This window comes from Jaculus jaculus, chromosome 10 (genome assembly GCF_020740685.1).
Source record: "Jaculus jaculus isolate mJacJac1 chromosome 10, mJacJac1.mat.Y.cur, whole genome shotgun sequence".
Classification (NCBI taxonomy): Eukaryota; Metazoa; Chordata; class Mammalia; order Rodentia; family Dipodidae; genus Jaculus; species Jaculus jaculus.
The window spans coordinates 21,019,253-21,047,192 of NC_059111.1; the positions used below are offsets into that span (position 1 = coordinate 21,019,253).

Consider the following 27,940-nt stretch of genomic DNA (forward strand, 5'->3'; position numbering starts at 1 on the left):
GCTTATTCATTCAGAGTGGGAAAGAGCCAGCCGAGGGGCCAGCCAGTGTGGGGCTGGCCATGTAAGGGCCTCCCCCTCCCCACCACCAACCACCACCACCACCATCACAGGCGATCCTGCCCGCCCGCCCGTGCCCTGCTGAGAGCCTCGTGCAGCCCTGGGCACCGCCCCTGCCCTGCCCTGACCCCTTGGCCTCGAAATGCTGTCATCGGAGGAGCCGTCCCGCTCGGGACAAGGCCAGGATGGACAAAGCTAGAGCTTGGGTCAGGCACGGAGCCTTGCTATCCTCGAGGCCGTCGGAAGACAAGCACGCAGGGGGGGAGCCTACACCCCGGAGCCTCTCTGCCCATCGGGGGCGGCTCTCTGCACCCAGGGGGCCACCATGGCTCTGGTCGCAGCTGGCTGGCAGCTGGGGACCTTGGTGTGGAGCGCTTGCCTGTGCGTCCTGGTGCATGGGCAGCAGCAGGCCCAGCCAGGACAGAGCTCAGAGCCGGGACGCTGGAGACAGCTGATCCAATGGGAGAACAACGGACAGGTGTACAGCTTGCTCAACTCGGGTTCAGAGTACGTGCCGGCAGGACCTCAGCGCCCCGACAGTAACTCCCGGGTGATGCTGGCCGGTGCGCCCCAACCTCCGCAGCATCAGCATCAGCATCAGCATCATCGGCGCAGCCAGGGAGGTCCTCGGCGTCGCCAGGCACCGTCCCTACCCTTGCCTCTGCCGGGACGCGTGGGTTCGGATACGATCCGCGGCCAAACGCGACACCCATTCGGTTTCGGCCAGGTACCCGACAACTGGCGCGAGGTGGCCGTCGGGGATCACACGGGCATGGCCCGGGCCCGCACGTCCGTCGTCTCCCAGCCACGGGGACACGGCGGCGGCGGCGGCGGCGGCGTGGGTTCCGCTTCTTCCTCCTCCGCGTCCTCGGTGTCGGCGTCGGCCTTCGCCACCACCTACCGCCAGCCGGCCCCGTCCTACCCGCAGCCGTTCCCCTACCCGCAGGCGCCCTACGTGAGCCGGTACGACAACTACGACGCCGCCTCGCGGACCTACGAGCAGGGCTACGTGTACTACCGCGGCGCGGGCGGCGTGCGCGCAGGCGCCGTGGCCTCGGCCGGGGTCATCTACCCTTTCCAGCCCCGCACGCGCTACGACGACTACGGCGCGGGCGGCGGCGGCGGAGGCGGCGGGGACGAGCAGCAGCAGCCTCCGCCTGCGCCGCCGCAGGCTCCCGAGTACCCGGCCCAGGCTTTCTACCCGGCGGCCGCGGCCCCGGAGAGGCCTTACCTCGCGCCACCCGACGGCCTGGACCGCCGCTACTCGCACAGCCTCTACAACGAGGGCACGGCGGGCTTCGAACAGGCTTACCCGGAGCAGCCCGTAGGTGCCGACGTGGTGCAGAACCCCGGCGGCGCTGCAGGTGGAGGGAGTGATCCCCGACTCGGATGGTATCCGCCTTACGCCAACGTACCTCCCGAGGCCTACGTGCCTCCCCGAGCTCCTGCCGCCGCCGCCGCCGTGGAGCCGCAGCCCCCCTTCCGCGTGCTCGAACCCCCCTACCTGCCCGTGCGCAGCTCCGACGCGCCCCCGCCTGGCGGGGAGCGCAACGGCGCGCAGCAGGGTCGTCTCAGCGTGGGCAGTGTGTACAGACCCAACCAGAATGGTCGAGGTGAGTATGGACGCTCTCTTGCTTGGTCGCTGCTCCGTTGAGGTGCAGACACTCCCCCCCGCAACCCCTCTCCCCTCAACAGCCTTCACACCTTACCAAAGACCTGTCCCCCGCCCCCACCCCGCCACATGTGCGCGCGCACTCACACACAGCGGCTGAGCAAGGACCCTGTAATCTACAGCTCTATTTGGGTGCCTCACCTCCTTATGCACCCTCTAGATCCAGTATGGTCCATGCCCTGCCTGGCAGATATGGGTTCTGAACCTGGCTTTAGGGGAGAGGGTGCAAGGACTAGCCCAGGCTTTAGGAGAAGGCTTGTTGTGGACATGGCTGAAGGTCATCTGGGGACAAAGAGAAGGAGCCATTCTCCCTCTCCCAGTTGGGACATCTCTTAACACCCTTGGAGATGCCGGTATGCTGGCACACTGGCCGAGGTAAGGCGCTCTGGATCTTCTAAGGCGCTCTGGATCTTCAGGATCTGAAAGGCTGTTAGGCATCCCTCTAGAACCTAGGCAGCTTCCCCATCCCTGGACCTGTTAGTTGGCCCTCAGTGAGCAAAAGGTTACAGGCCAGCCCTTGCTTGGCATGGCATGAAGCCCCCCCCCCCGAGGGGAAGCTTTCAAAGCTGGGGTGTCAAAACCCAGTGGTGCTTGGGCATAAAATGTAAGGAGACATCAAAACCTCAGTTAATGGGGCTGAAGAAATGGCTTAGTTGTTAAGGTTCTTACCTGCAAAGCCTAAGGACCCAGGTTCGATTCCCCAGGACCCACCTAAGCCAGTAGCACAAGGTGGCGCATATGTCTGTAACTCATTTGCAGTGGCTGGAGGCCCTGGCCCACCCATTCTATCTGCCTCTCTACCAAATATTATAAAAATAAAAAACTCAGTACTGGAGATAAGTATCATTTCAGTACATTAAATATATGTAAATACAAAAAACATGTGGTGAACAAATAATGTCCAAATTTTACATAGAATCATTCATGGTGTCATGGCAAGCCTGTGGCAGAGTGGAAAAATCAATATGAGCCCTGCCTTTACTAGAATATTTGTTCATCACAAATTTCATGCATTAATTTTGCTTTTAAAAATATCATATCAAATATAACTTATCTTGGTTAATGAGTTTTTTGTTTTTTTTTTTTGTGCCCCCTGAAATATAACCCGGGCCAGTGCCCTCGCTGGCCTTACTTTAATCCTGGCTTTTTTTGGGCAAGGCCTAGGAAGTGGCTGTGGACAGGCCACCCTCTGGCTTTTCTCATGGGTAAGGATGTGACCTATTCTTGGGGAGGTCAGGTCATCCGCACACGAGGGCTTGGGGTGGAGCAGCCTCCTCTGCCAGATGGGCAGCCTCCACATGTGCTGTTACCATGACGACAGCCAACTGTCGGGTCTGGCCAGGGCTGGGTGGCCATCTGTGCATCCTTTGCTGTCCTGGAATCCCCTCGCTGATCCTCTGCCTGCAAGCCTGTCCGCTCTGGTCAAGAACTCCGCTGAGTTCTGGGTGCACGCGCAGTCCACCCTCTGTGTAGCCACAGTTCTCTGCCCTCACCAGACTTGCTATGCCAGGCCTTCCAAGTGAGGTTGGTGCCTCAGCCCCAGCCTTGACATCTCAGCTTTTTTTAAAAAATTATTTATTTATTTATTTGAGAGCGACAGACACAGAGAGAAAGACAGATAGAGGGAGAGAGAGAGAATGGGCGTGCCAGGGCTTCCAGCCTCTGCAAACAAACTCCAGACGCATGCGCCCCCCTTGTGCATCTGGCTAACGTGGGACCTGGGGAACTGAGCCTCGAACTGGGGTCCTTAGGCTTCACGGGCAAGCACTTAACCGCTAAGCCATCTCTCCAGCCCGACATCTCAGCTTTTGTTGACATGGGACAATGCTGTCTGTCTCCAGTCAAGACAGCCCTGGTAAGGGACTGCTGCTGAGGGGCAGCTGGAGCCCAAGGCCACTCTGCCCCATCCACAGTGCAGCCCTGAGCTGGATGCTGAATCCCACTTTGAGATCCATAGGAGTGAGGAGAGCTTATATGATGCCATGCAGGGTGCCTCCTCTGCTCAGACGGGTTATCACCAAGAGCCCGGCAGATCCCATCACGGCTTCGTATTTATGACTCCAAGAACCCATGGGAGAGAGTGTATTTTACCTATCAGATGGTGAGCTGTTATAGCAACTTTTCTTAGAATGCAAGACTTCAGTGCATGTACTCAGCCAGCAGGGCCCCACCTCTGGGCTGAGGAGAAAACTGAGGCCTCAAATGCCGCAATGCTGGCAGAGCTGGGCCTGGGACTGTGCATCTGGGCTGCAAGCCAGTGGGGTTTCTAGGGCCCCTCTGTGGCCTGTGAGCTCTCAAGGAAGTCATTTGGTTCAGAGGAGGACAGGTCAGGGCAAGGCCATGTCTGGAGTGAGGTGTTTGGTGCTCAGCAGCAAAGCCACTGACCGCTGTCTGTGAGTCCCATAGTTTACTTGGGGTCAAGGATGTTTCTCCCTTAAGGACAATATTCTTGGTGCTCAGTTGGGCTGGTTGACACCCATCAGATCCAGGCTCTGCCCTGAGGCAAGCACAGCACAGGGGACACCTTGGTGTTATGATTGGGTGAGCCCTGGGCAGGCAGGGGCTGTGGGAGTCTAGAAGAGAGGGTCCTCTCTGCTCAGGGAGGACTTCTCAGAGGAGGAGATATACAAGCATCATCTTAGGCGATAGCTGTTGGCCTCCTCTAACCATGGAGGAATCAGGTATGGGGGCAGGGTGAGGGTACTGGCTATTTTGGGATCCACAGAGAGGTCAGAGGATGGCATTAGTCTCCCCCTACTCCTTCCACACCCTGCTAGACTGGGACCATGGAAAATCCCAGCCCGGAGAAGTCCAGGCTTTGTCCTTGAGATCAGCCCCCCAGGCCTGGCGTGGGAGCCCAGGGCAGATTCTCCGAGACTGACTTCATTCCTCCTGGCCACACACCCAGGGGTCTGAGGCCCGGCGCTGGCAGCCTGCGCTCGTGTGTGGGCGTGGACATGTCCTCGCAACACCAAACACATGTGAGCGCCGCCCATGTCCCCCCATGTGTGGGTCCTTTCCAAGTGTCTGCCCTGAGCCCAGTTCCTGCCGCAGAAGCCCGCCCCCTCGTCCTTCCCACCCTGGATGCTGGGCTGCCTAGGTCTTCCGACGGTACCACCACCGTCTCCAACTCTGACACATGTAGCCGGAAGACCTCAGAGATGGAGGTCCAGAGAGGCCTCCCGTCCTGCACCCAGGCTCCCACAGCATAGCCACCCAGAGAGGTCTGAGTTGCAGGAGCAGGGGGTGGGGGGGGAGGAGCTGGCTGGACTTCAGGGCCATCCATGTGACTCCTGAGAACACTGACAGACCCTCCTCCCCCCAACATTCTTGTTGAAGCCGCCTCAGATTCTCCAAGCTGGAAGGCTCAATGCTAAGATGCCCCCAGGCCCAGAAGACCCCGGCCCAATTCCCAGAGCCTCCTCATTTATACCTTGGCCTGCCTCTTGGGCTCTGGCAACCTGTGAAAGGAACACAGAGTACATTGGCAGGCCTGCCTCACAGGGTATTCCTGATGGCTGTGCCAGCCCTGCGCGGCATGTGTACTCTCCATTCTTGTCCTCAGATAGCCAACTGGACCTCGGTAGCCCAACGCAACACCCAGGAATTATCTCCTCCTCTTTCTCAGGCCTCCACAGCCCCCGTGGGAACTGCGCTGCTTCTGGTCTTACAACACTACCCTAAGTCCCCCCACCTGAGGGTGTTTCGAGGGTAGCCCCCCCCCCTCTGTCCGGCCTCCCGGACCCAAGGGGCCAGAACGAGGTCTTCAGTCCCTGAGAGCACCTCTGACTTCCTTCCGCAGCCCTCCTGGCTGGGCCCCTCGCTCACCTGGGCTAGATCCCCCAATTCCCTGGTCTGCCTTCCCCCGCAGGTCCCCTGAGCTCCTCTCCGAGGCTTAGAGTAGATACAGGGAAGGTCGGGAGTCCGCCTCCGCCCAGCAGAGTTCCAGAGTCAGGACCCTAAGGCAGCACGGGAGGAACAGCTTGGGTGTTTGCTGACCAGCATGTACTGAGTCCGGCGGCCTAGATGTGTGAATTCATGTTGATCTGAGCCCACAGGCTTCTAGGGACAGAGATTACAGCCCCATGCAGATGAGAATTCAGGGCCTGGGGAGATGGCACAATGGGGTGCAGCTGAGCCCCTATTCCCTCCATTGCCCCGAGATGAAGCAGGCCTGTCCGGGTCTTAGGCCCTCTCTGTGTTCCCCAGTTCCAGTGATGACGACGTAGCACTTCCCACCTTATCTCCTTTGATCCCAGGTCCCAGCCAGATACTGTTACTGGCACCTTTCCATAAACAGGACGACAGGCTCGCTTGCTGACATTTTTTGGTAGTGAGCCCAAACACATAAACTGAACACATGGCTCCTGTCCAATGGCCATAATCATGCATTGTTTCAAAGTCTGTTTTTAGGGATTCTTCCTTTGTTTCTAAGTGTCACACACTCCTTATGTATTCATCCATGCATTTGGTCACGTTCATTCGACCAGAACACAGGCACTCCTGTGAGATAGGACGTTACCATAACCATCACCACTCTGCGCTCCCAAACATGTATTTAACAAACATTTGTGGCACTTGCCAAGTCCCTAACGCTGTTTTTGGACCATTACAGTTAGAATCATTTCATCCTTATAACAGCCCTCCAGGTCAAGGACCTCTTTTAAAAAATATTTTATTTATTTATCTGAGTGAGAGAAAGATGCAGAGAGAGAGTGGGCACGCCAGAGCCCCAGCCACTACAAATGAACTCAAGACACACACACCACCTTGTGCATCTGGATTTACCTGGGTGCCGGGGAACGAAACCTGGGTCGTTAGGCTTTGAAGGCAAACAACTGTTGAGCCATCTCTCCAGCCCCAAAGCACCTCTCTTATCCCCATTCTGAGGAAAATGAAGCCCAGAGAGGGTGAGTGATTTCTCCTGGAGCCAGAATCACAGCCTGGTATTCCTCTTGCCTTCCCTGATGTTTTCTGAGTTGCTCCTTCAGAGGGAAAGGGAGTCTCCAGGCCAAGAAGGTTGCAGAGAGGCCCACACAAGCGAGTGGCAGAAAGAGAGGGGCCTGGGGGTGTGAGCGAACAAGCAGGCCGCCCCATCCCAGGTGGACTTCCTGACTCCTGGCTCCCTGGGCTCCTCCTGCACGGCCCCAGCTCCCACTGAGCCATGATGGTGGCTGCTGTGTCAGGAGCTGACGCTCTGCCAAGCACCGGCCTCCCTTTGACTCATTTAATTTCCCAGCAGTCTTGGGTGGAATGTTATCCCCCCACTTTACACCCCTCAGGGAAGCCAAGTCTACCAGACTATAACTGGCCAAGCTAGGACCTAGGGAGACTGTCCAGCCCCACTGTCCCTCTGTTTTACAATGTCACCTGTATCTCAGTCTTCAGTGACCCTGGGTTTAACCCACCTGGAAATAAGCGAATTTGGATTTTTGCCTTGAGGCTGAAGCCCCCCATCCCCTCACCACCCCAGCCCCTTAAGTCACTGGGGATGGCGGCAGGTGTGGACGAGGAGGGTCACCAGCGCCTTTGCTGACACCGGGCTTCTGCTTGATCTAGCCAGGGAGTTCTGGCTTTTTGCCTCCCCCCCCCCCACCTTTACTGTCTCCTAACACCGTGAGGACTCACCACATCCTCTGGTCTCAAAGGGGCACCTCTCCCTCGGTGCTCCCAGCCAGAGTCCACCCTACTTCCTTGCCAAGCCAAGAACACATGGAAAACTCCCCAGGCGGTGGCTAGAATGGGCAAGGGAGGAAAGGAATAGGAAGGCGGTAGAAGTCGCCGGGCAGCCCACACCTGCTTCCAATTCCTGTGCCAGGCATTCCTGTGGAGCAGCAGGGGTGGGGGCCGCAAGCAGAGGCTCAGCCTTGTTCCTGCCCCAGGCCTGACCCAACCGCCCCCTCACCACCACAGCTGCACTGAGGAGTCTTTTGTGTGCATTCGGGATCCTGGGTCCCCTGTCTCCTTACTGATGGGCCCCCAGGAACCCGGCATCTCACTATTACCAGGAAATGAGGAGAGGGTCAGAATGCTAGACAGGAAGAACCAGAGGCTGGGAAAAAGAACTCCTGGAGGCTTTGACATCAAAGCTTGGGAGATAACCCCCCCCTTCTCTCCTCTCTCCTCTCTCTCTCTCTCTCTCTCTCTCTCTCTCTCTCTCTCTCTCTCTCACACACACACACACACACACACACACACACACAGTGAATTTTTCAAGTCCAAAGTGAATCCTTTCTCAAAAGAAAGGGCTTTTGCAGTCAACAACGGGTCTGCTTGATGGTGAAGTGAGGCTTACTTAAGCAGGTAAAGCTGGAGCCTTCATGGGGTGTAGACATTTGCTCATGTGCTCACCAAGGGCCTGAGGGGCCAGACACTGAGCCAGGGGCAGGGAGTGCCCCAGGGGCATCCTCGCTGGCTTCTGTAGCTCTCAGCCCACCAGCATCAACCCAGGCACCTGGCCTACGGTGTGACCCAAGCTCTTCACGCGTGTCCTGCTCACAGCTCCTACTGTGCACCCGGGAGAAGTAGGTGGGTGGAGGGCAGCACCACACTCCATGCCCTGCTGTCCCTAGGGGCTCATCTGACTGAGGAGGGCCAAGGCCATCTCGTGAAGACAGGCGGTCATTGAGCAAGAAGTGGTTAGCTTCGTGGGTAGTGCTTGACACTGCTGCTCGTAAGTACTCACGGGGACTCGTTAGTGAAAGAAGTCATGGGTATGGACTCTTCACATGTAAACAGTACATGTTCGATCAAAAGGTGGGTGCTATGGAAACAATAGGGGTAGGCAAGGAGACTAGGAGTTTGTGGGTGAGAGAGAGAAGGCTACATAGGTGGCTAGAGCAGACCTCCTGACAGAAGCCTATGCGTGAGCCACGCGTCCATCTGCAGGGACTGCTTTCCAGATGAGGAAACAGCCAGTGCAAAGGCCCTGAGGCAGGAACTCACTGGGACGTTCAGTATACTCCAGCGTGGTCAGGGCCGAGTAAAGCGGATCCAGGAGACATCGGGGCCACTGTGAAGACTTTGGCCTTTACTTTTTTTTTTTTTTTTTAATTTTTTTGTTGTTCATTTTTTATTTATTTATTTGAGAGCGACAGACATAGAGAGAAAGACAGATAGAGGGGGAGAGAGAGAGAGAATGGGCGCGCCAGGGCTTCCAGCCTCTGCAAACGAACTCCAGACGCGCACGCCCCCTTGTGCATCTGGCTAATGTGGGATCTGGGGAACCGAGCCTCGAACCGGGGTCCTTCGGCTTCACAGGCAAGCGCTTAACCGCTAAGCCATCTCTCCAGCTCTGGCCTTTACTTTTTGTCCACTCTAGAGAACTACTGCAGAGTCAGAGCTGAGCCATGTTTTTTTTTTTTTTTTATTGACAACTTCCATACACACAGACAAATATACCATGATCAGAATCCCCTCCCACGGCCCACCCTTTCCCCCACCCAGGACCCCCCTCCACTGGCTCATTTCTTCTTTCCGACTAGTCTCTCTTCTGTTTCGGTGGCATAGCTACTGTGCGGTCACGAATATCAAGACTACTTTGTGTCTGGAAGACAGTGCTGTAAGCGCTCCTTCCCTTCGTTTGGCTCTTACGTTCTTTCTGCCACCTCTTCAGCAGTGGTCCCCGAGCCTTGGAGGCTGTGGTAGAGCTGTCCCACTAGTGCCGAACACTCCACTGTCACTCCTCAGCGCTCTGGTGAGTTTTGAATCACTCCCGTGGGCTGCCATCTGAAAAGAGAAGCTTTCCTAGCCAAAAGCGAGAGTCGCATTAATACGGAATGAACATAAGTATTTAACGGGCAGTTTGGTGGGCCTAATAGTATCCATTTTAGCCAGGCAGCAGTAGTAGTTTCCCCCATAGGGCTTATGACCTCCTAGCCCTAGGCTTTTTAAAGTATTTATTTATTTATTTAAGAGAGAGAGATTGGTAGACAGAGAATGAGCATGCTAGGACCTCTAGCCACTGCAGACAAACTCCAGGCACATGCACCACCTTATGCATCTGGCTCACATGGATCCTGGGGAATCGAACCTGGGTCCTTTGGCTTTGCAGGCAAGTACCTTAACCACTAACCATCTTTCCCAGCCCAGCCATAGGCTTTTGATTAGGTTTTCCCTACCAGGCAGGAGTTCCCTCCCATGTAGCGAGCCTCAAATCCAGTCAGAGAGCAGTTGATTTCTCCCATAACAGGCATGCCGCCATTGCCTCAGTTGCTGGGCAGTGATTTCTAAACAATGGGCTGATTGTTACCCTGAGACCATGCAGTTAGGATATCAGCCAGGGAGGTGAGTGTTGTTAAGAGAGAGCCAGGTGGTGGAAGATGGGAAGTCAGGACTAGCAAGAAGTGCTCTGGGGCCTAAGGATGGTGTCTGCTAGCATGCACGGATCCAACAGTGAGAATGAGGGGAGCGAGGGCATTTATGTATGCCAGGACTTCCAGGACATAGGCGGGGTGGGGTCAGAGACTAGAGACACGGTCAGAGAGCACTACAAAGGAGCCACCTCCTGATGCTTCAGGTTAAGAATTCCAGTAGTCCCGGTTAAGGACAGAGGCCTTTGCTGCCACCCTGAATCTTCTGGGCTGTCTTCTGTAGGGCATTGGAGGCCACTGAAGGTTCTAGGCCTAAATCTGTAGCCATCACGGCCCATTTGCGCAGGCTGGATTTGCCTCTTTGTGACGGGGTGAAGTGGCTCTCACAGCCGTCTCGCCTGCATGCTCCTGAAGCAGGTGTGATCCCTCTGGGCCGGTGCTGACAATGTCATGTTCTCATCATTAGCTCACCATTTCCTAGCTCTGCCCCAAGCTCTGCCCTGGCTCATCTTTATTCGCGGTGGAGGCTCCACAGACTTTCCTGCTTTTCCCCACCTGGGGTCTCTTCTGGAGTCTGGCTGCGCTCTTCCGCCCTCCAAAACATCCCGCTCAGCACATATTTCACAACCGACTGATGGGTTCCTGCTGGACTGTGTTTATCCTCCAACCCTGGGCTCAAGAGATTAGGGCTCCATTGCATTTCACTTCCCACCCTTCTACCCTTGAGCCTCAGAGGCAGGGGCCTTAGGGAGGAGGACAGAGGGAAAGGGAGGGCTGTTGAACCCACAGAATAGGCAGATGGAAACAGGTGAGGTGTGGGTAGCAACAAGAATGTAGCCAGGCATGCACATAACTCACACATGCAAGCTCCCGGGCAAGAAGGGAGAAGATTTCTAACAAAGCAGGAAGGATTTGGGTCAGCTGGTGGGAGAATTTCCTAACCACTGCAACATGGGCTGCTGTGAGGTTGTGAGAGGTCACGGGCTGTTGCCCAAGGCTGAGGAATGCACTGAAGAGCTTTGGGAAAGTATTTTGATCTCCAAGTGTTTATGGATCCATGCAACCTGTGCCCAAGGACCAACTAAGTGCCGTCTGTCCCATCCTTCAAATGGGGAAACTAAGCCTCAGGCTGGGGAAGGGACCACTACTGGGGGACATTCCACACAGTGATGAGCTCTTGCCCACCAGAAGGCCCTAGCTGTACACCTGCAAAGACGCTGAAGATCCCTGGGACCACTCAAATTTGATTCCCTCAGAACCCATGTAAAAAGCCAAGATTGAGGGCTGGAGAGATGGTGTAGCGGTTAAGCGCTTGCCTGTGATGCCTAAGGACCCCGGTTCGAGGCTCGGTTCCCCAGGTCCCACGTTAGCCAGATGCACAAGGGGACGCACGCATCTGGAGTTCGTTTGCAGAGGCTGGAGGCCCTGGCGCACCCATTCTCTCTCTCTCCCTCTATCTGTCTTTCTCTCTGTGTCTGTTGCTCTCAAATAAATACATAAAAAAAAAAAGCCAAGATTGATCACATCTCTGTAACCCCGGTCTGCCAGGGGCGGAGACCAGAGAACCAGTGGAGCTCACTGATGGGAAGTGGTCACGCTGATCTGAGGAGAAGACCCCATCTCAGGGAAGTGAGAGGTTGAAAGAGAACACCCAAAGTTCTCCCGTGGCCATCACACGCTTGCACACATCTGCACATGTATCACACGTAACATACTACACATACTACACACACACACACACACACACACACACACACACACAATAGGACAGTCTGGTGGAAAAGTTCTCACTGGAACTCAGTTTTAGTCTCCAGGGCAGGGCAAGGTGGGCTGCAAAAGTCAGCGTGGTGGCTCCTTGCGCCACGCCTCAGCTGAGTCAGGGGACAGAGCAGGAACGCAGAGAGCCAGGCCTGCTCTGCATCTTCGCTGCCGCAGCACAGGGATCCACCGTGGCAGGACCAGCAGCTCGCTGCCTGCCTTTAGAATAAGCCTGGAACCCCATTCACTCACGCCCAGCCCCTTACCAGCGGGAGACTGGAATTTGGCCATCCCGAGGGTCTTTGCTGTCCTCTGACTCGGTGTCCCTGTTGCCTCGGCCCAGGCTGTGAAGGGCACATCCCCCTTCTGGGGAACAGTGCGCACAGGGGGTCAAGCACAGGGCTTCAGGCCTTGGGGGCAAGTGTCAAAGTGGACACAGGAAGGCAGCGAGGCCTGGCGCAGCTCACACAGAAGTCTGTAGTCGAAAGGGCAGAACCCAAGCAACACAGTGGGAGGCCAGTGGAAGACCATCGTCTTTGCGTGCTCTGACCACCAGCCTGTGATTCCGCAGCTGAGAAGGAAACTGAGCAAGGCTGCAAGTTCAGGAAGCAGCCGGATACGTGTGCCAGGCCCAGAAGGGTATGTCAGACTTTGCACTGTGGCATGTGAGTGGCAAGGGTCCAGGACCCCTCCCTCCTAAGAGACTGGCTAGATGGGTTGCAAGGGAGGCACAGTGTAGCAAGGACAAGCTGTGAACTTTCTGGAAAGGTCTTGAAGGTTTACACTGGGGTAAAGAAAATAGGACAGTACAGGTTCGATGAAACTATCATGTATACGCCTTCAAAGTACACTGTGGTCTGAAATGTACTGCTAGTCTGTGCAGAGGAGCAGGTATTCCACGACCCACCCAGGTGTGAGAGCTGGCGGTGGGGGGGGGGGGTGAAGGCTGAAAATCGGAAGGCAAGAAAGGAGGGACCTTGCAAAGATAGGGGAGAGTTTCCAGTTTGCTCTGAATTAACATGTAGGATTGATTCAGCTCTTTGCATTTTTAAATCGAGGCCATTCTCTGACTGGGGAGATGGCTCAGCAGTTAAGACCTCTGGCTGCTTAAGCATGAGGGTCTCAGAGGGCCTGAGACCACTCAAATTTGATTCCCTCAGAGCCCACGTAAAAAGCCAAGATTGATCACATCTCAGGGAAGTGAGAGGTTGAAAGAGAACACCCAAAGTTCTCCCGTGGCCATCACACGCTTGCACACATCTGCACATGTATCACACGTAACATACTACACATACTCCCCCCTTCCCACACACACACACACACAATAGGACAGTCTGGTGGAAAAGTTCTCACTGGAACTCAGTTTTAGTCTCCAGGCCTGAGGGCAGGGTAATTCTATGCTTATTGGAAAAGATATCCCTCCCCACTCATAACTACACCCACATGACTGATGGTTCCCCAGCATTTGACCCTGCTTGGGATGGGGGTAACCACACTGGTTATACCTGGGCTACATTCCATATTAGTCACCCTGCCTATAGTCTACAAGCCAGCAACAGCAGACCAGCCCCAATCAGGGCTTCCCTTATCCCCCTTCCAGCATTACAGAACTCTGGCCCACACAAAGCCCCTTGAAGGGGCTGAGAGCCCGAGCCTGAGGGCCTGGCTGTTGATGGAATGTCCCTTGGGAGAGCGGCCCAACAAAGGAGGCATTGCATTGTTCCTTCCTGACAAAACATACCAGCTGCGAGAGGGGGCCCACTGCTGTCTGGGACCTTGGCAGGCATTGTCATGGGTGAGGCAGGGAGACCCGGCCTAAACTCTTGGGGCAACAAGGGCATAACATGAATGGAGCACGCAGCCAGCATGGGGTGGTTAGATAAGTCGTGGGATTCCTGGTCATGGTTAGTCTATGGGACAAAGAAAATAAGATCCTGGAAAGAGTAAATCCATGTACGTACTAAAAAAAAAAAAAAAAAAAAAAAAGGCAAAAACTAACCTACAGTAATTCAAAAACCAGATCAGTGGTCGATGGGGCAGGCTTCTGTGGGAAGATGGAACTCCTCCCCCCAGCTTCGTGTAGTTAATGGCTGCATACAGTTCTTAGAACTTACTGAGTTACACCAAAAATATGTGCCTTTTACTGTATGTAGATCCTACCTCAAAGCCTAGTGAATTTTTCTAAGAAGAATGATGGCAGGCTGGGAGAGGGCTGGAACCACGGACTCTCCTTCTGGGACTCACTGTGCGACCACAGGCCAGGCCATTGCCACTCCGAGCTTGTTTCTTCCACACTTCCAAAGGCTGGTGCGCCCCGGAGTCTTGGAGGGACGAGTCACAATTCTGGAGGTGTCTAAGTCACATACTGAGCTTGCCTGGCCAAGTCATCAACACAGGCGTTGCATGCTAAGGGTGAATAGGACACAGGCCTGCCTTCAGGAAGCCCTCCATGTGGAGGGAGGAGCCTCAGGGAACACTGGGAGTGAGCATGGCCAGTTAGGGGAGCCTTCCTGGAGCAAGACGCCAGGGCTGGGGTCCAAGCCCATTCTCCCTGTCTCTTTACCGGAGTCTGCTGTAGGCATTCCTTCCTGGCAGCTCCGGGAGTCACATCAAACCTACTCACTCCATTTAATCTGAAAGGATGGCTGATGTAAAAGTAATTCCATTTAAGGCCCTCTTTTTTTAAGAATATACTGCTTTAGGGCTGGAGAGATTGCTTAGTGGTTAAGGCTCTTGCTGTAAAGCCAAAGGACCCAGGTTTGATTCCCCAGGACCCATGTTAGCCAGATACCCAAGGTGGCACATGTGTCTGGAGTTCATTTGCAGTGGCTGGAGGCCCTGGCGCACCCATTCTTTCTGTATATCTGCCCCACCTCCAATAAATAAATAAACTATTTTTAAAAACAAAATATACTGCTTTAAGTTATCATCTAGGAACAAAAACTTGAGACAATAACCCTGTGATTCTGGAATTGTTGATAGATATCAGACCTCAGTCTATAACCACAGTTGGGCTCAGTCTGTGACCACAGCCAGGGCTCAACATGTACCCAGAATCAAGAATTAGTGTGTGCAGCCGGGCGTGGTGGCGCACGCCTTTAATCCCAGCACTTGGGAGGCAGAGGTGGAAGGATCGCTGTGAGTTCAAGGCCACCCTGAGACCACATAGTAAATCCCAGGTCAGCCTAGACCAGAGTGAGACCCTACCTCAAAAAACAAACAAACAAACAAACAAACAAAAGAATAAGTGTGTGTGAGAGAGACCATAGTTATGATTAGTATGTGACCAGAGTCAGAGCTTAGTCTAAAACTAATATTAAGACTGTGTGTGAACTGGGTCAGGGCCACTGTGGGATCAGGATCAGGGCTCATTGCTTAACCTGGGCTAGGATACCCTGTGTGGCCAGGGCTCAATCTGTGACCAGGGCCAGGTTCAATCAGAGGTCAAGAGCAACAATATCACAGGTCCCAGGTGCCCCTGGCCTCCCACTCCGGCCCTTCCAGCTTCCCTGGTTTGCACAGGCAGCTCATGAACTGGGCTAGAGAGGAAGGGTCAGGCCAGCAAAGCTTTGTGGAGCCATCAGTGTGGTATTTATTGAAACTGGGGCTGGGGTAGGGGCCACAGACTGTCTGGCATTCAGTGCTGGATCCCATAAGGGCTTCAACTGCTGGGCCTCACCCACCAGTTGCTAAGGTGCTAGACAGTGGGGAAGGGGACCCCTTCTCTCTTCTGTACCCCTTTTCCAGAGGCTTTTGGAAACCAGAGGGGGAGAGCTAGCTCCCAGCTGGTTTGAGGGCAAAGGGTCCCTTGGGAAATGACTGCAAACATTCCAGGGGTTTCGAGTCATAGGGCCTAGGCTGGCCAAGAAGTCCCCCATTTGCCAGGAACCACCTCATCCTCACCCACCCTGTACTCACAGCTTCCTTTCCGTTCCAAGTAGGTGAGATCACCCTGACTGCCTGGACCAGGCTGCCCCTGAGGCCCAGGCCCCAAGGAGAACAGAGCCAGGGGCAGGGGCCCAAGGCATGTGTGTGTGGAAGTGCACGCCGCTGTCAAAGGCTCCAAAACCAGACTTCCTTCTCTGCTTCATTGTAGGGGCCCATGAGATGATGAAAGGGATTGGACAGCAATCTGAGGGTCCAGAAGCCCCTACCTTGCCTGCTCTTACCCTCCCTGACTTTCCAGAGCAAAGGGCCTTAAGGAAGTGAAAGCTAAGAAGGGGTTAGAGTGATGGCTCAGTGGATAGAACACTTGCTTTGCAAGCATGAGGACCAGAGTTCGGATCCCAGCACCCACATAATTACCAGGTAGATGTAATTGCCGGCCTGTAATCCCAGTGCTCAGAAATCAGAGGCAAGGGGCTGGAGAGATGGCTTAGAGGTTGGGGCACTTGCCTGCAAAGCCTAAGCATGCTCGTTCAAATCTCCAAGTGTCACGTAGCCTGATGCAAACGTGCCACAAGGGGGCGCACGTGTCTGGCGATCATTCACCATGGCTGAAAGGCCCCAGTGTGCCCCTCCTCTCTCTCTCTCCACCTGTCTCTCTCTCTCAAAAATAAAATTAATTTTTTTTTTTTAAAAAAAGCAAAGACAAGAGGTCCCCTGGACAAGCTGGCTAGCTAGACTTGCAGCATCAGTGAGCCAAGTTCAAGTGTGAGACCCGGCCTCAGTACATAAGGTGAAGAATAAGCGAGGAAAACACCCAACGTGAGCTCTGGCCCCTGCGTGCACGTGCACTTCCACACACACACCCGTGCACGAGCAAACACGTATGCACACCACACACACGAAGGCACCGAACAAACGGGTGCTAAGCAGAGGCTCGCGTCATCCTTCACCTGACTGAATGCCAGAGGCCTGAGAGCAGAGGCGATTTTGAAGCGGCCAGCCACTCCTCTGTGAGCCAGCTAAGGGCTGAGGCCCCTGCCACCTCTCCCCCACCTGCCTGCGCCGCCTCACTCCCACATCAAGATCAGTCATGTACTCCACCATGGCGGGCCCCGGCTTATTCCTAATCTCACAAGGACTGATGCATGCCTAGTGGGAAAGGTGGACGGGCAGGATGTGGGAAGGGAAGACCCCTGCCTCTGGCATAGCCTTGGGGCAAGGAGTCACCCCTGCTGGAGCACTCTCTATACTCCCCCATGGGCCCTTCAGGAATCAGAGAGCCAGGCCTTCCCACAGGGGAGGGCATGGGCAGACCTAGGGCTGATGGAGAAGGGGTCACATCAGGAGGAGGGCATCCTGAGCAGCTCAGTGGGCTCCAGGTTGAGGGTCCCACTGGGTCAGCAACCCGCTCTGAGGAAGTGTTTCCTTCCAGCCCATCCCTTCCTGCACACCCCATCCCACCAATTCACACCCACCTGGCTCCGCACACGGGCCTTCTGGGGCCCGCTGGGGGGCATGCTCTGAAGCCCAGGCTGTCCTGGTGGTCTCAAGAAAGTTCTGGCAAGGTGAGAGCTGGAGCGGAGTCATGCAGGGGCCTGGGGAGCAAGTTCACAGAGGGAGAGCCTCTGTCAGGAAGTCACTTGTACCCCCAGTCCTGCCTCCAGGCCCTTGCTCCTTGTACTCCCAGAATACCTGTCCCATCCAGTGTGGGTCCCCGGGTCCTCAGGGCGGTGGTTCCCAGAAGAAAGAACCCCTTTTGGAGCAGTCTCTGGGAACAGCTCCTATATTCGTCAGGGAAGTGGGTTTATAAGCAGTTGAGAGCGGGAAGAGGGTCCTAAGGGGATTGGTAGCCGATGCCTATGAACGTTCATCCCAGCATGTTGGGAGAGAGTCAGGTGATCTACATGGGTGGTGGGAAGAGGGTCTCAGGGGATGGGCTGCATGAAGGCTGCTGGCTGATAAGGAGTTTCCTAGGCAACTGGTCAAAGGTCACAGGGCTCTGGGCAAAGCCCAAGTTCAGGTGTGCCAAGCTTGGAGAGGGAGTGGCCTCCTGTAGCCCGGGGGTCCTTAGCCATACCTGGCAGCTCAGGCCCGTCTCCTGAAGGCTCCAGCCTGTTCCTGGCAGTGCCCGACAGTTCAGCTTCCAGACTTGCTCATATCCCAGCTCTCCCAGGAGATCTCAATGGCTCCTTTAACATCAAGCAACAGAGGTAGCATTCTGCTGCCACCTTTCTAAGAGGCCAGGACCCACCACCCAGGGAGAATAGCTCAGTGCCATTTAGGTCAGGGATGGTCCCTGGGCACCAGCAGTGGCCAGCCTGACCCTTTCGGTATCATGATCTTTCTCCCTCTCGCGCTCTCCTACTGACCACTCCAGGCCTCCCTGACTTGGTCCCGGATCCTAACTACGTGCAGGCATCTACGTACGTGCAGCGAGCCCACCTGTACTCCCTGCGCTGCGCCGCGGAAGAGAAGTGTCTGGCCAGGTAAGGAGCTGAGGATCAAGCACAGAGCCCTGGGCAGTCTCCAGGAGTCACCCGGAGCTGGCCAAGTACCCGATTCTCTCTCCATCTATGCATCTTGCCTGCTTCAAGGACTCAAGGGAAGAGAAAGGTCAGGTCCCAGTGGTCCTCATGTATCACAAGGAACTCGACTGCGCCATGGTTTCTAATGTCCACCCCTCTTCCCCACAGTCCTAACAGAATGGGCTGTTCCCTTAAGAGACTGGGGCACAATGAAAAGAACCAACACTGATCATGTTTGAGTGTCTCCTGGCCACTTGGGACCCAGGGAAGTCCTGTAAAGGGAGGGACACGTCTGCAGGGTGAGGACCATTGGGACTTCGGCTGGTTGTTTGATCACAGCAGGAGATGGGTGGGCACGGAGGACGAGGGGGCCTCAGGTGTGTCCTGACCTGTGGAGAGGAAGAGGAGTAAGGGCCGTGAGCACACCCACCCTGCCTGGGGTTGACTGCACTTCTGCGGAGCTAGCTTCTAGTCCCAGGAGCAGTTCCCTGTCTGCTCAGCTGCGGTGCTCCGAGGCCATCTCTCTCTGTGCTAAAAGACCTTGATCAAGGCAAAGGTGATGCTGACTTGCTGCTCTGGTGGGCATCCATGCTGTGAACATCATTTTCTTAGTCACTCTCTCTTTTTTGGCATTTAACTCTCACCTTTACCTTCGACTCTCTAGGAAACCCATTGGAATGTCAACATCTTCTCATTCCTAGAACTAGCTCCCTGCCATTCAGAGGGCCTCGCCACCAGCTCTTATCTGTCTGTGGTAAGATAAAGAGCTTGTGCCAGCATGTATCTCTATTGACGGCTTTCTTCATTGAGAAAGTCTTGTGCTAACAAAAAAAAATTAAAAGAAAAAGACACCGATCAGTGGAAATCAAAGATTTACATTCTGGTGCAATTTCCTTACCTCCTCACAGATGGGCAGCAGTCATCAATGCGGCCCTGACCCAGAGACCACACATGCAGGGGCCACTCAGTTGACCTGACCATACAAACTTTGTCTCATGTCCCTTGTCCTTGAGAGGAGGGCCCACGGTTCCTACTGTCATTCCTCCAATGATGCGGTCAGCCTCGGTGGCAGCCCATGCACTTCTGAAGGGTTTTATTCACACTGCCCCTTTGTAGTCATGGAGCATCCCAGAGTGGCCGGGCCTGAGCTCCTCTGTGCCGGGGGACAGTCCGTCTAGCGGGAATGAGCAGCCCCTCATCCCAGGCTCCCATGGCAGAGCCAGGGGCAGGAGCGGGCTGAGAGCTAAGGCACGCAGCCCCGGGCTGGGGCTGAGTAAGGTCAGGGAGGGAGGGGCCTCCTGGGCTACGGCCTCCAAGGAGCCTGGGTACACGATTACAGACCCAGAAAGGCCCGCAGAGCTAGGGCTGTGCAGCTCAGGGCGCTCCAAGATCCTCTCCAGCGTGGGCTGCAGTCCCGGGCCGGGTCCCACATGGCAGGCCGGACTCAGAGCGTGGAAAGGCTTTGCTCCAAGTCTCGCCACAAACCTGTGGGCCAAACCAAGCCTAGAAGCTAGACCCCGTTGGTTTCCCACGATGTCCCAGGCCGAACAGCAGGGCAGGATTTAACCAAACAGGGAAGGGAGGATGTTTTCTTTCAACCCAGACATAGATGGATTCCAAGCCTCCTCCAGACAAGGCCAAGGGCCGCATGTCCTGGCAGACGGGAGTCTGAGCCGCCTGCTGTCCAGACATATTCTCAGAGAGAGCTAATCCTCATGACTGGCCACCTCTCACCCCAAGCCTTACAACTCAGCCCTGAAGGAGGCCAGCCAGGACAGCTGCCAGTGGTCAGCCGAATACGGGGGCGGGGGGGGGGGGGGGAGCCAGCAGACTGGCCTCCTGTTCCTTGCGCGCGTGTGTGTTGCACACACGCGTGTGTCTCCTCTCACTGCTGTCTCTTCTCGCGCTCATCTCTTCTCCTCTCCCCACGAGGCCTGCCTCGGTTAGGAATTTGGAGTAGCACGTGGGTGGCCCTTCTACAACAGAGCCATGCTCCATGGAGGGAAAAAGGCAGGTAGCAGCCGGGACGGTCCTGAAGCGTGCCAGTGGTGCGGGCGGTGCCAGGCTGTGCTGCAGGCAGCACTGCGAGAGCTCGCAGGCAAATCAGTTTATCATCTGAGTGGTGCCATCCGAGCCAACTTCCTGAAGGAGAGGTTTCAACTGGGCCTTGACAGCTGAATGAGCCCTGGGTTTTTGGATCACTCGAACAGCATGGGTCGAAGGGTGAATTGGGGGCAGAGGGAACTGACATCCTGCATGTGTGAGGGAGTAGAAGGGGCTCATGGAACCAAGAGAGAGATGCACTCCGGCCTGGCTTCGGGCCCATGCCCAAGATGTGGCTTCCTTCGGTCACCAGTTAGAGCTCTGTCCACAGAAGGAAAACGTGGACTTTCTTGTGTAGTTCTGAGTTCTGTGTGTGTGTGTGTGCACATGCACTGGAATGTGGAAGATGGAGGACAACTTCAGATGCCATCCTCAGGAATGCCACCCACCGTTTCTGAGACAAGGTCTCTCATCACACTGTGTGTTTTCACACTGGCACTAGGGATTGAACCGAGGTCTCCACTTTGCAGGCAAACACTTTACTGGCTGAGCTGTCTCCCAGCTCTGAGCTGTTAGTTTCTAAATGGTCCTTCCAAGAGTTTTACATGACATCAACACCCCCCCTGCTGCCACCACCAAACACACACACACACACACACACAAACACACACACACACACACACACACACACACAGATAAACACACTCACCTGGCGGTGGGCGCTGTCCCTAACTGAATTACCTACAGTCATCAGGGATCCTTTGGCCCACAGCTAAGCCTAGTGCCACTTTAGAAAGAATCCATTGACAGCTGCCGGCCACACACAGGTGACCAGCGAGGAGGGGAGGCCAGGCCCTAGGGGCTAGGGAGAGCAGAAGATGCCGCAGTCTCAGTGCAGCGCAAGGGGTCAGACACCAGGGTCTCTGAGGCAAGAGGAGGCTGGGAGGGCGGTGGCTGAGGGCTGGGTCCTGGCGTCTCACTCGGCTCCCCCTGCTGTCCCCGCAGCACAGCCTACGCCCCCGAGGCCACTGACTATGACCTGCGCGTGCTCCTGCGCTTCCCCCAGCGCGTGAAGAACCAGGGCACGGCGGACTTCCTCCCCAACCGCCCACGCCACACCTGGGAGTGGCACAGCTGCCACCAGTGAGTAGCGGATCCTGTCTGGCCTCTGCTCCTCTGGGCCCCAGGCCTCAATGTCCGGGCCCCTCATTGCCGCTATGGGAGCTGCAGGTGCTGGTTGGCACTCTGGGGAGGTGTTGCTGACCAAGGACCTGCCCCTTGCAAGTTTCTCTGGGGAAACCCAGCCAAACTGGCTTGGGTGCTGGGCCATCCTTAGAAAGGATGGAACGATCTAGAACACAGGACTTTGAACACAGGAGGCCATTATGAGCAGGAGCCCAGAAAGGAAGCCAAGATCCTGAGGAGGTAAATCATTCTAGGGTGGCCTAGCACCAGAGGGGACAGAAGGGCCCAGTGGTCATGAAGGTGTCACAGTGGGTCATGTGGTCCATCCCAGGATAGAGAGGCCCCAGAGAGACTAGAGCTTCTTCTCTCTGCACTCCTCCCCAGACATTACCACAGCATGGACGAGTTCAGCCATTACGATCTACTGGACGCTGCCACGGGCAAGAAGGTGGCCGAGGGCCACAAGGCCAGCTTCTGCCTAGAAGACAGCACCTGCGACTTCGGCAATCTCAAGCGCTACGCCTGCACCTCCCACACGCAGGTCGGGCTGGGATGGCCGGGTGGGCACAAGAGGACAGTGATGGCATGGGAGTGGGCCAACCAGGCTCAGGATGGGCAAGTGTCAGTCCTGATGCCAGCGCAGGGTCCCCCAGGGACTGTGTTCCTCTCTGCTCAGACTCCTTCCTGCGTCATTCCCAGGGGTGTCCTGCTCCTGGAGTGAAAAGAACATGAACACACGGTTTGGATAACATTATGTTCCATAAGCCTAACGAGAGACAAAGGTCCGCCTCAGTCCATTTTCCACTGGCTTCCTCCATGCAGCCACAAAACATCCATGTGTCGTGTCTGTATTATTATTATTATTATTATTATTATTATTATTACTACTACTACTACTACTACTACTACTATTAAGTCGAAACTTGTATGGACATGTCATATGTCAATACCATCACTTCCCTTGCCCCCATTCTGCTGAGGGCCCTCCTCAGTGGGACTGCGGGTGTCCCCCCACCCGAGGTTGCAGGGCATGAGAAGAGAGAGCATCAGTCAATCTTTGTAAAGGGGTGGGGAGTAGTGCCCCCGGACATTCCCTTCCACTCTGTGGCCCCTACAATCTTTCCACCCTCTCTTCCGCAAAATTCCCTGAGCTGCATTGGGTGTTTTTGTTTGTTTGCTTGCTTGTTTGTTTTTGAGAGAGACAGAGAGAAAGAGAGAATGGGCACATCAGGGCCTCCAGCCACTGTAAACAAACTCCAGATGCATGTGCCACCTTGTGCATCTGGCTAACGTGGGTCCTGGGGAACCGAGCCTCGAACCTGGGGTCCTTAGGCTTCACAGGAAAGCGCTTAACCGCTAAGCCATCTCTCCAGCCCCTGGGTGTGTTTTACGTGTACTTTGGTACTGTGCTCTCAGCAGCTTCCTGTCCGTCTTCATCCCTTACTGCACCTTCTCTGCAAGTGTCCCACCTCCCCTCAGGCCCTTCCTTGCCTGTGGTATCCTCGCCTTAGGCCCTCCCTGGCTCGGGAAGCACCAGAGTTGTTCAGGACCTACGTCAGGAGGCAGCAGAGGCAAAGTGCCCCAGACCATTTCAGGGGAGCATGGGGTGGCTGTGAGAAGTGACCTCTGCCCCTGTCCCTTTCCCCAGGGCCTGAGTCCAGGCTGCTATGACACCTACAATGCAGACATCGACTGCCAGTGGATTGACATAACTGATGTGCAGCCCGGGAACTACATCCTCAAGGTTGGCCTCATGCTCTGGGATAGTTGTTGTAATCTGATGTCCATGTTCCATGTCCCCCACTTCTGAACAAACGTCCCAAGCCCTGGCTCAGTTCCTTCCTCCCAGATTCCCAGAAGGGATGCCATCTGCAGCATTAGCTAAGGTTTTGTTTGTTTTTTGTTTTTGTTTTTCGAGGTAGGGTCTCACTCTAGCCCAGGCTGACCTGGAATTCACTATGTAGTCGCAGGTGGCCTCTAACTCACGGTGATCCTCCTACCTTTGCCTCCCAAGTGCTGAGATTAAAGGTGTGCACCACCATGCCCGGCCTAATAATTTTTTAATATATTTTATTTATTTATTTGAGAGACAAAGAAAGAGGTAAAGAGAGTGTGTGTGTGAGAGAGAGAAGGGGTGTGTTAGGGCCTCCAGACATTACAAATGAACTCCAGATGCATACGCCTCCTTGTGCATCTGGCTTACATGGGCCCTGCAGAATCAAACCGGGGTCCTTTGGCTTTGCAGGCAAACACCTTAACTGCTAAGCCATCTTCTCCAGTCCTAGCCGACTTTTTCTTTTGTTTGTTTGTTTGTTTCCTCTATGATGGGGTATGTCTTAGGCAGACCTGCTCTCCTTCACTAAAGATACCAAGAAACCTCAGCTCAGGGGTCACAATGCTAGGAAAGAAGTGACACTATCCTTTCTATGTGATAAAGGGCGAGAGAGGCATGTGACTTATCTCTGCCCCAGCCCCTGACCCTGGAAGAGCAGGCTTTCAGCTCCTCAAAGGAACACCTGCCAAGCCCCAGGACACCCGGGACCAATGGTCCCTAACAACAGGAACCCCTCCTACCACCCTTCCCTTAGTGGGGGGACAATGTGTGTGTGTGTGTGCGCGCGCCTAGTTAATAACACACAGCCTAGTTTGGTATATCCATTCAGGCTGTGCAGGGCTGTGTTCTCATGGCCTAACCCAGAGAAGCCAAATGTCAGCTCCTCCATGAAGTACAAAGCAAGGCTGGGGGTGGCTCTGTCAGCTCATTTGTGACGGGAAGTAAGTGGTGATCTGCGCAGGAAGACATGCTGGTGGATAGTGGCCCTCAAAACACAAAAGCCAGGGGCTGGAGAGAAGGTTCAGCAGTTAAAGGTGCTTGCTTACAAATCCTAATAGCCTGGGTTTGATTCCCCAGTGCCCATGTAAAGCCAGATGCACAAAGTGGTGCGTGCAGCTGGAGTTCGTTTACAGCATCAGGAAACCGTGGTGTGTTCATACGCTCTCTTTAAACTGCCTCTTTCACTTGTCTCAAATAAATAAATAAATTTTTTTTTTTTTAAAACCCCACAAAATCCAGAAGCCATATCCTTCAGGGCAGACGCCTGCAGGGCCTGCTGTCATCTAGTAAAATCCTTATAGCTATTCAGTTCTCCTCAATGAATGAAAGCTCTTTAGAGTTCTAAGGCACTGGGCATACACACCATGTGAACAACACCCAGTTCCTCCTGAGAGGAGTGTACTAGGATTTAAAAGTGCCTGTGCCTTTTTAATTTTTTTTTTTTTTATTCTGTGGTGCTGCAGATAGAGCCCTGAGCTATATACCCCCCCCCCCACGCATCTGTGCACAAACGTTCCGCAGTAACGCTGGTCCTCACCCAAACGAATCGGACCTGTCACAACAGCTTCCTAGAACTCCTTTCCGGATGATAAGCACAGTGCCTGCCTGGCCTCCTTCTCAATGAATGTCAGGTGCCTTGGGCCCCAGGGCAGGAGATTCCAGCAGGCATCAGACAGGCTCTCTGCGGGTCCCCTAGACAGGAATATATGGTCAATGGTTGTGAGCACTGGAGCAGAGTAAACCACACATTAGCTCCATGCTTGGCCCCTCACAACCACATTCTCTGACTTCTGACACAAACGCCCCTTGTGGGGGCCACCTGTGCAGGCCCTGGCTCTGGGGGAGGTCTCCCATCTGCCGCTAAGAGAGTCAGGTGATGCTTTCCTGGTCCTTCTGTCCCCCCCCCAGGTCCCTTGGTCTGTCCCCATCTCTTGTCTCCTTCTGTCACCTTCCCTGGTGATCAGGTGAAATATATTCTCCTGACTAGACCCCCTTTCTCTGTTTCTCTTTCCCAGGTGCATGTGAACCCCAAGTACATTGTTTTGGAGTCTGACTTCACCAACAATGTGGTGAGATGCAACATCCACTATACAGGTCGCTACGTTTCTACAACAAACTGCAAAATTGTCCAGTACGTGCTCCCCCACTCCCCTTCCTGCCCCAGGCCCCTTCCTACATGGGGAACAGGCCAGGACCCCTCACATTCCTAAGACACCTGCATTTGGGGTCTCCTCAGTGGCCACCCACAACCTGGTCTATGCCAGCCTCAAGCTGAGTGCTCATGGTGGGGCTCCAGCTGCAGGGGTTTTGATTTGGGGCCCAATCCTGTGGCTGCCTAAGGTTTTCAAGTGGGAACTGATAGAAGGCAAGTGGCCCCGCTCAAGTTCATGGGCTCTGCACCCCTGTTTCTGGGGGGGGAGGGGCATTACACATCGCTTTAACCCACTGAGCTATTTGTCCTAATGTTAAATGAGTGCTTCCCGCATAGGCTTGGGCTGAGGGTTTCTGGGCCCAAAGTCTGCATGTTCAGGAGCCCAGCACACAGTGGCGCTCAGTGAATAGAACTGTTTATGTCCTTATCAAGTGGATTGGGTTAAGTAGATTAGAAGTAATTCTGGTTGGAATTCTGTCCCAGTGAGACAGGAAGTTAATAAAAATGTAGGCCTAGAGGCCTGGTGTGGTGGCTCAGATTTATATTCCCAGCACTTGGGAGGCTAAAGTAGGCAGATCTCCATGAGTTCAAAGATAGCCTGGGCTACATGAGTTTGATCAGATTAAAGCAACACTGTTTTATTTATTTATTTATTTGTAAGTCATCCAGGTAGGGTGTCACATGGCTTTAATCCCAGCATTTGGAAGGCAGGGGGAGGAGAATTGCTGTGAATTTGAGATCAACCTGGGACTACAGAGTGAGTTCCACGTCAGCTTGAGCTAGAGTGAGACCCTGCCTTGAAAAAAACAAAAGTTACACTTATTAGATCAACTAGGGACAGGTGGTAGAGACTCGAAGGCCAGAGAGGCATCTTTCCCCCCAAAGTGTACGCAATTTGTCCAGGGATGTAAGGACTGAGAGAGAAAGCCTGTGGCTCAGGGTTTAATGTGCGACCAGCATCAGGTTCAGAGTGTGGTCCGGGGCAGGGCTCAGTATGAGACCAGAGTCAGGGATCAGCATATAACTAGGACTGAGGCTCCGTGGATGTCCAGAGTAAGGACATAGGCTATGGCCAGGGCCAGAGCTCATTTAGAAACAGTTTTCTCATCCTTGGGTGCTGCGCTGCCTACTGCTAACCTAACTGTCACCCGCCTCTCCCCACATGCACACACCGGAATACTAAACGTGGGAACAGTGTTCTCGGTCTCAATCAAGAGATCAGGTTCCTTAGGAGTAGGATCTGACCATAACTAACCCGGGGCATAGAACATAAGATGGCTGACTCCTGCTCAATTTAGCTTTTACAGGCCTAAGTTTCCAGCACTTTCCTGCTCTTTGGGCCTATCTTAAAAGTGGGAGTGGAGAAGGAAGGGAGGGAGAGAAAGGAAGGGAAGGAGAAGGAAGAGAAAGGAGGAAGGGAAGGAAACGAGGAGACTGTTAGGGGCTGGGGAAGCAGGGAACCCTCACTCCCATCTGACTGCCATCTGCTTCTGGGAGAGGGGCATGAGGACAGTGGATCATGTCCTAGGAGCCCCACGAACACTGTGAGGGCCCTCGGAGGATAGACAGAGGAGCAGCTGAGCCTCCCTCGTGTTCCCCCCGGGGCCTGCGGCTGGGGAGGCCAAGGCCCTTCCTTCCGAGAGCTCTTTACATAAGTGCTTGGAAAGGCCCGGGTCTTATTAGAGCGTCCCCGTGACCCTGACCGCAGGCGAGCTTCTGGGCCAGCCTGCACAGGAAGCCGCACAGAGCGTTCCCAGAAAGGCCACGGGACTGACGCCTGTGGGTTTCCATCATGTTTCTGAAGAGGGGAAATAAGGCTTTATTTTTTATTTTTCAAAGAAAAAAAAAAAAGGCAGAGTTAGAAAAAAATAAGCAGGAAAGGATTTTCAGACAGTAGCAGCTAGAAAACAGTCTAGGTCTTAAGCCTACCAGTGGGAGGCATGCAGTGTCCTGGGTGGGTGGGGGCCATGGAATTCCTTTTCCCTGAGCCTACATTCCTGGGGGAGATGGAGGCTTCCACCTGCCCTTCCACAAGGGACCTTAACTGTAGAAGAAAGTCCCAGCTAGACCCACCTTGCAGACACCGCCCTTGCTGACCGCCTCTCTTTCTCTCCTTAGATCCTGATTTCTGGCCGATGTCTCTCCTTACAAAACAGGCCCTGCTCCCCAGGCAGCCTCCTCCAAGGAGCCCAGCCCTCTAACCCGTGGCTGGGGCAGCTGGGCACCAGGGCATCCCTCCCTTGCAGGCCCCAGGGAGTGAGCGTGGACCGAAACCGCGGGGATTCCGGATACCAAGTCCCATTTTGTAACTTTCCTCTACAGCATCATTTTGTCAGTTGTTGGTTTTTTGTTTTTTGTTTTTTAAATATTTTGGCCATCCCACACAGCAAGATTGCCCAGGTGCTGAATAAAACAGGGTTTTTCTACTCTGGAGCTCTGCATGTGGCCGGCCGAGCAGGCTGGCCACAGCTGGGTTGGACTCAGGGCATGTCTTGGGGTTCCGTGCTTCTCCCA

At 54.7% G+C, this 27,940-nt stretch overlaps 1 protein-coding gene across 1 annotated transcript; it reads left to right on the plus strand.

Moving 5' to 3' along the window:
* Positions 1–27,852, plus strand: Loxl1 (lysyl oxidase like 1). The gene is made up of 7 exons (XM_045160157.1): positions 1–1,670; positions 18,065–18,173; positions 21,261–21,398; positions 21,825–21,981; positions 23,089–23,184; positions 25,290–25,405; positions 27,545–27,852. Exons 1-7 carry the CDS (start codon positions 383–385, stop codon positions 27,549–27,551), a joined length of 1,911 nt encoding a protein of 636 aa, XP_045016092.1. The 5' UTR covers positions 1–382; the 3' UTR covers positions 27,552–27,852.
* Positions 27,853–27,940: the final 88 nt, after the last annotated feature.

Coding starts and splice junctions, on each gene's coding strand:
- Loxl1 (XM_045160157.1), top strand. CDS start 383: ATGGCTCTGGTCGCAGCTGGCTGGCAGCTGGGGACCTTGGTGTGGAGC. Junction 1,671..18,064: donor ACCCAACCAGAATGGTCGAG/GTGAGTATGGAC, acceptor TGACCACTCCAG/GCCTCCCTGACTTGGTCCCG. Junction 18,174..21,260: donor GAAGAGAAGTGTCTGGCCAG/GTAAGGAGCTGA, acceptor CTGTCCCCGCAG/CACAGCCTACGCCCCCGAGG.